At 35.2% G+C, this 8,290-nt stretch overlaps 1 protein-coding gene across 1 annotated transcript; it reads left to right on the top strand.

Annotated features, from left to right (window-relative positions):
• The first annotated feature begins 2,943 nt into the window (after positions 1–2,943).
• LOC118037014 (uncharacterized protein At1g51745) lies at positions 2,944–7,616 on the top strand. The gene is made up of 4 exons (XM_035042891.2): positions 2,944–3,617; positions 4,718–5,298; positions 5,462–5,758; positions 5,956–7,616. The coding sequence occupies exons 1-4, from the start codon at positions 3,436–3,438 to the stop codon at positions 7,239–7,241; spliced, it is 2,346 nt and encodes a 781-aa protein (XP_034898782.1). The 5' UTR covers positions 2,944–3,435; the 3' UTR covers positions 7,242–7,616.
• The last annotated feature ends 674 nt before the right edge of the window (positions 7,617–8,290 follow it).

Below are 8,290 nucleotides of genomic sequence, written 5' to 3'. Positions count from 1 at the left end.
AAGTGTTCTCATACGGTTATTCTCATTATTCTCATTATGAAGCGATTGATTATCTTCTTCGGCCATATTTTCTGAAAATGATGAGGATACCCTACAAAGTCAACCACTTAATGTACGTGACCAAACTCGCATGCATGTGTAAAAAGAGAATAAAAGGAAGAAAAGAAAATAGAAGAAAAAGAAACAAAACAAAACAAAGAAAACAAAAGTTAGATAAAATGAAAAGTGAAAAGAGAAAATAAATTAAATATTATAATTTATACAAGAATTTACCTCACCGACAACGGCGCCAAAAACTTGACACGACCAAAAGCTTGATGTCTTTTCCCAAGTGCAGGAGTGTCGAAGTAATAAATAACCCGGCAAGACCGGGGTCGAACCACAGAGAGGTTAATTGTATAAATTATAAATAACAACAACAACAACAACAACAACAACAACAAAAACAACAAAAATAATGACAATAAGAATAATTATAATACTCAGTACGTGGCGTTGTTATACCTGAGAATGATCTAAAAGATCGGGTCACAAGTTTCCAGCCTATATACTGAGTTTATGAAAAGATCAAAGATATATATTATATAATATAAACAGAAAATAATAATAATAATAATAATAAAAGGAGAAGATGAAGAAATTAATGAGAACTTTGAGATGAAAGATTAACGTAAGGATTAAACAATGATAAAAACAAATGTCAAGGTTAGAGGATCCACTAATGGTACTTCAAACAAGTATAGTATAAACTCTTATTACTCAATTGGAAACCACACATAAAAGAGGTTCCAATCAGATTATAAATTGTTAACATGATTACATTAGTTATCTTATTCGAATAAAGCTAATACTTGTAAATGTTGGCAAACATTCATGATTATAACTTATGTTAACAACAATTCAAGTTCCTTTCATAGCTCAGGTGTCGGTTAAACCATACAGTATGGGCTATGAAAGTGCCAAGTATTTGTTGTACCAAGTGTTATACAACATAAATCTAGATTAACCATTTAACAAACAAAGTATTAAAAGTGAACAAGATAACAAATATAAAACATGTTAGTATCCAACGTTAAGGTCCATGTTAAGTTTATATTATACTTATTCTTACACCATTAGTGTACCCTTTTCACCTTGACATAATTAACTTAGCTGAACATAATGAAAGAAAGAAACATAAATGAACAAGATAAGAACATAAATAAGAAAGAGGTTAACTAAGTAAAGGAAAGGAAATAAAGTGCATAAACTTGATATTAATGAAAGCAAGAAATAAGCAATACAAAGAGAGAAAGCAAGAGCATGATCTTGATCTGGAAACCAAGATGCCTCAATACATGGTAAGTGCCTCCTTTTATAGGCTAAAATTAGAAACTATTTATTTGTTAATTAATTGATGAGTGGGTGGCCACATCTTGACTTGGTGACGATCCTTATCTTCTTGTCTGAACAAGACGTCATTGCTAACATCATAATTTGCCCAGAATCCTCAGGAATGTTCTAGGAAATTGTCTCAGCTTTCCAACAAAAAAAGATGAGGTCATTTGGACTTCTAGAACTCAAGATATGGGCTGAACACTAAATAGTGTCTGGGCTGCAGGACAGCTTCGGACTTCTTCGTTGTTCCTTCAGTTTGGACTTCAAAACGGCCTTTTTAAATCTTGGGCTCCTCATGAAAGTTGTAGGCCTTTGTCTCACCTTTCCATCCATATAGAATGGACCTAAATCCGAGATCTAGAGCTCCAGATATGATCCAATTACCGAGCAATGTTTCGGTTTGGACTGCACCGGCATCTCTTTTCTAAGTTTGGCCATCTCTTTGTCCTTTCACTTTCAATACTTAAACTCATCACTCAATCCTTTTATTTATGTGATAGGCCTGCATTTAAGATGAGCATTTACCATAAATTAAGATATCTTATAGTATCAAACTTGTTATTATAAAACATGCTTTAGTTAAGGAGTTATTGATACTTCAAGTGCAAAATGATAATATAAAACCTTGATAAACATGCACTTTTAAGTACTAATCACTTAATAATATCAATGAAAACATATATAATTTCATCAATTAAAATCTAAATGATCTTAATTGAACAAAATTCTTAGCTATGATAATTTTTATCAAAATTCAAAGCAGACTCTAGTTGCTATGATTTCGATCATGAGTTTATTAATAACATCAAAAAATCAATTATCTATCTAATTACATCAATTCAAACAATATTTATCTCAATTCAAACAATTACATTAAATATGCAAACAACCTAATAATCAATTTAAAATCTAATTTCTCTAATTCAAATATATTTGATTCAACAAATAACATCAATTTTATTAAAAACACATGATTGCAACACTTAAAACCCAAAATTCTCGCAACATCAACAAAATACCTAATTATAAAACATAACACAAATAATCATAAATCAAAACTCAAAATTATTAATTCAATAATAAAGCCCATAAAAATAAGAGACAATACAACTATTATACCTTAATTTTTTTTATATCTAGGTGATAAGGAGGTTGTCGAGGCCAGCGGTTTGCAAAAAAAAAAAAAATTAGACAAACTTATGGAGACAAAGAAAAGATGATTCCAGTGTTTTGATGGATGATTAAAGGCTTGTTTGGACGATTGGAGGCAAGGGTTTTGTGGATCTTAAGGGTTTTTTTTTTTGGTAGAAGCAACTATCATGGAGAATATATGAAAGATTAAATAACCCTTCATAACAACAATTATAAATCACGGTCATAATAAATCTGTAATTCTGAATCATGATTTTTATTTAAACCACAATTTAAAATAGCAGACATGTTAAACTATTCTATTTTCTAGAAAATTTTTCAAACAGTATTGTTATTTTTTTAAAAAATAGTTTAACAGTGTCAAATTAAAAAAAAAAATTCATGGATCAAAAACCATGGAAGGCCCAAAACGATGGAGATCACATGGACATCGCTAGAGTCGTTGAGTTTTCCGCGTAAAATATCAGTGAGGTACCACCACCGGTACACGCCACCCGTCGTTCAACTTCACTCTTTTCTTCTTCCTCCTCCTCCTGCTCTAGTTCTTGTCTGTTCGTTCTTTATTTTTTTCCCTTCTAAAACCAAACAAAGATCTCCCTAACCAACCAAAATCAGCCATCCAAACTCATTAGTATTTATATATTTAATTTTTAGAAAGAAAAAAAGGGGGAATTTTTAGAACAAATCAGTCAAAAAAAAAAAAACCTAATAGAAAAGAAGATGAAAAGTATTCAATTCTGAATGGAAACCCAATTCTCTTTACCCAGATCAACCACTTACGCATCTTTCCGGATCAACCGCTTCTCTCTCTTCTCAGGAGGCTGATTGATTGATTTTCCTATTTTTTTTGTAAAATAAAAATAAAAAACCTGACTTTACATTTACAAATAGAGAGAAGGGGTGCGGATGGAGGAGAGTTCGACGGCGGCGGCGGATGGTAACATAGGTCCGATTGTTTGGGTGCGGAGAAGAAACGGGTCGTGGTGGCCTGGTCAGATAATGGAGGCGGATGAACTGGCAGAGTATAATCTAACATCGCCGCGAACAGGGACTCCGGTGAAACTCCTTGGAAGGGATGATGCTAGCGTGTAAGTCTTTCTTATTGGAATTCTAGTAACGTGTTGTCGTTTTAATTAGACGATGATTGCTGAAATGAGACAAGAGAAATGCTTTGCTCTGTTGTTGTATTAATAATTGAGAAGTCCAAACTTTAGCTTCTAATTTGTGCACAATTCCATTTCGCTTAAGATTGTAGTTAGTTAGTTAGTTGGGTAGATAATAGCTGCAATTTTCTGTTGGAGTTCTTGCATTAGGTGTTGTGAGTGGGGCTGATTGTTTCAATCCTATCTTTTGCCTTTAGTTATCTTTCCCCATTCTGTGCAATTTAATCGTAACAACCCTTTTGCAGAGTCTTAAAAGCATATTCCCCATTCTGTGTTTTTGCAAAATCTTAAAGCATATTTGGGCTACTCCGGCACTGACGGAGTGTTAGAATATCTTGATAAAATCGTTGTTCCTATTAGAGTTCTGTTCTGATGATAGCTTCATTTTTTACAGTGTCACGACCACCATAAAATAGTTAATCTTGTACTAGTTTGATCAATTCGTATTGAAATTACTGTACTCATCCCTGCCACCTTGCATGGATGTTCCATCTAAGGTTCGTCAAAATCCATCCTTTAAACTCAGCTTCTCGTGATCTGTCACTTGCTGATGCCAAAATGAAAAAAGACGAAGGCAATCTCCATTGTATTTTTATGAAGTAAAAGTCATTGCATGATTTGCAAATTTTCTAAATGCATTCTAATGTCTGTCTTTAAAGAAAACAAACATGATTTGAGTCCCAGAAAATAACTCTTTGTGCAGAGTCCATAGATTCTGCAATTTTCCATGATTTTGTTTCTTGGAAAACAAGCATTGCATTGTTTATCTGGTCTTCATTATGCTAACTTTTTCGTGTTTATCTTCTTTTCTATGCAGTCATAACTTATTGAGGTTTAACTATTCTTAAACTTGGCTTGGTAAAAAAAATGCAATCAATTGGTATTTAAGTTATTGATATTCCTCTAAGTGTTTTGCTAGTCAAACCAGGTGTTCCTTGCCCTTATTCCAAGTTATTTGATTTTCCCATCTCTCAATATCTGTCACATCTTCATTCTGATTTCAACATGCTGCTACTTCTTCTCAGGGACTGGTACAATTTAGAAAAGTCTAAGCGTGTGAAGACATTTCGGTGTGCTGAATTTTCTGATTGTATTGAAAGGGCTGAATCTGCCCTGGGCATGCCAATCAAGAAAAGAGAGAAATATGCACGTCGAGAAGATGCAATTCTACATGCCCTTGAGCTTGAAAAGCAACTCTTGAGAAAGCACCGAGCATCAGGTGTTGCTTCTGATTGCCCAAGAAGTAAATCATCTGGGTCTGTGAAGACTGAGCTGGGTGCATTTTCAGAAGGCTCAATAAATTATAGTGGAAAACCCGAGGATGTTAAATTGAACCAAAGTTTGAGAGGAGTTGATATAGAGATTCCAGGCAGCCCACTAATTCCACTGAAAGCCAAGGATGGAGGTCAGTCAGTCTCGGAATTTCATAGTGAGGCAATGCTGCGGATGAGAGGTTCGCAAGACTTTGGGCGGAGGACTGCCTTAAAGAGAAAATTTTCACCCTCTGTTAATTTAGATGGTTCTTGGAGAAGACCTGTAGCAGACAACAAATATGAAGATCCTCCTGACACCTTCCCTCATGTGGAAATAACCCCTCATGCAAATGGTAAAACATTCTTTAGGAAAATAAAGTTAGTCACAAGGGTTGGTTGGGGGATATTTAGCCGAGGGATGTGATGGTGCCCTCTTGCTTATTGAAGTATGGAAAACTATGCAAAATTTGGAATCCCTCAGCTATTGCAATTTGACTAGTTTTGTTTCTCTTTCAGGAGTGGAGAAGATGGGAGCTATTTTCCGGGCAAAGAGGACTAGATGTGTTTACTTGCCAGCTGATTCTAGTGATTCTATGGATGATAAGGACATTCCTCCAAACCAGAATAAGTTCTTTCCTTCTGGTTTTGAAGCCGAGTTGCATTCCCATCCTGGTTCTTCAAATGAAGAAGACTCTTCATCTGGATTTATGGAAGATGTTGAATCTTATTTGTCTGGATCTAATTCATCAGAATCTGAGTCTGATTCTTCTCAGACTGAACCAGATGTAGACAAAGAAATGGTTATTTTTTCAGGTCAAGTATTTACCATTCCTTTCTCACAAATATTGTGATTCTCTATGGACCAAGAAATTGATGGTTTAGTTTAATTTTAATTGTTTGTGTCAAATCTCAGTTGTCTGAGTCATGGCTCATAATATCTCTTCTACTTCAGAAGTCACTATTTATTGTTTTTGTCTCATTAGTGTTTATTTATTTATTTGTCTGTCTAGATGTTGCTTTCCCTATAGAAGCTGAGCATGATGCTCTGGGACAGCCTGAAGCGACATTAGAACATGCTAGTACAAGCAGCGAGGAGTCTGATGGATTGATATCTTCTGATGACATGGATGACCTTTACCATGATGAACATTTTCTTGCACATGAAGCAGTGTCCAAATGGAAATTGAAGGGGAAAAGGAACATTCGATGTCTTACACAGAAGCCTGTCAATATGGAACATGGAAAAGTTTCTAATGGAGCTTCTCATGGAACCTTCCATGGGATGAAAGGAAGTATCTCAAGCCAAAGGGCATTTGGTGCCCATGATGCCAATTTGGGCAGAAAATATTTTGGGTCCAAAATGTATCGTCTTGGTAATAGAGGTTGCTCTTTTCCATCAAGGTTCGTGTCCAGAGATCGAAATAATACTGGTCGTAATATGATAAAATGGCAAGGCATGGGTTTGGAGGATCAACATACTTTCAGGAGACATTGGGAAGACATGGGGGAGCATTCCAATCCAATATTTGTTGGCCAGCACCATTTTGGGGGAAGGGCGAGATCTTTGTTAGTAGATGTGGATTTGAAGGTCCAATCAAGCTACCAAAAAGATCGGGTACCTATTGTTTCTCTCATCAGCAAGTTTGATGGGAAGGCAATAATCGGACATCCGATACCAATTGAAGCTGTGGAAGATGGTTCATCAGAAACTCAGTTTCCTTTAAATGATCAGTTTCCTTTAAATGATTATTATAGCAATGAAGCAGTTGACCAAGATGAAAGTACATCACTTCAACCAGCATGGCGGACTGCAAGAAGGACCAATTCTAGGGTACCACGCCCACATTTATTATCATTGTCAGGCTCCGATGCTGCTGCTGAGGATATTCAATTTATGGATCAAGAAAAAAGAGTTCCATTTAGGAAATCATGTGGGGGCAGTTTCAGTTACAAGGCAAACCTGGCAAGGAAGAGCCTACCTCATGTTCCCCAGCCTTCGGCACAAAAGAAGTTCCCTAGAAAGATGCCAAAGAAAGTAAGCTTACCATCTAATCAAAAAACAAGAACCCTGTCATCAATTGGTATTAAGCAGAATTTTGTTAGGAATTCTGTACAAGATACGGGTAATGGTAAAATGGATGGGCTAATCAAACCTGAGACATCTGGGCCAACTACAGTTGCATGCATACCTGTGAAGTTAGCATTCAGTAGGTTGCTTGAGAATATCAATAGGCCACCATCAACCACAGCTACTAAGGCGGTGGTCTTGAACAGGGATGGGGATAGGGAACCTTGATAGATAACATGTACGTTGTTATATGGGCAAGCTAATACTGTCCAGGCAACAATTGCTAAATTGCTCTTTCTGACTACCATATCTGCACCAAAAAGCTGAATACATTGTCAAATTGGCAATGTGAGGATCATGTGTCTTGAATTAGATGGTGTGGTTTTCAAGAAAAACATTTATTTGCAGTGTTGCTATTTTGGTATTGTTCGTGGCACCTTATCCTGGGCACCGGTGTCCCTGGTATTCAACCAACGGAGCTTTCACTAGGCACAAAAAAAGATTAGAAATTTATTGCAGATGGTATAAGCTAGCTTGGAATTCAGATAGATGTGTATATTTTATTCTATATAAGCTTATGCTTTTTCAGGCTTTTATTTTTCATTTTCTATTGAAGTCAGAGAAGCTCAGATCAGTGACAATATTTTGAATATATAGTTTGGTATTAACAATCATTAGACGTACTGATAGCCATGGCTCCTGCTCTTGGCTATTTTTTTCTCGAATGCCAGACATGCGCCAAGGGCAAGACTTCCCCGAAGCAGTTATAATTAGCGGCTAGATGCGCTGTGGTCGTGCAATGAGAATTCAAGAAAAAAGGTGGCGCATCTGCCTTGTACTCCCTGGTCTGTCTCTCTTGTTCGTGTTATCAATAAACTAAAAGATGATTCTAAAAAGAATCCTGCCATCAATTCCCTGCTAGTGTCAAGAATGTTAAAAATATTTTTAACATAAATTTAGATTATAAACTTAAATTGTAAAATCATAAATAATTATTTATTAACTAATTATATATTAATAATTCTAGCTAAGAAATTAAATTACATTAAAATCTAATAAAATGAATCAATAATATTATAATTAATAAGTGATTTAAATAAAATGAGAGAGATAAATAATATGAAGCAATAAATTAATAACAATGAGAAATAAAACTTCTCAAAACAAAATTTCTTAATATAAAGAAATCACTGAAAAATAATAAATACACATAAACCTAGTGACAACCTGGTTATTCACATCACAATAAGTCTTGATAGATCTTGTTTGGGTTATAA

Source organism: Populus alba, chromosome 19, assembly GCF_005239225.2.
Source record: "Populus alba chromosome 19, ASM523922v2, whole genome shotgun sequence".
NCBI classification, from domain to species: Eukaryota; Viridiplantae; Streptophyta; class Magnoliopsida; order Malpighiales; family Salicaceae; genus Populus; species Populus alba.
Note: the sequence above shows the minus strand (reverse complement) of the source record. Positions and strands in the feature narration are given on the sequence as shown.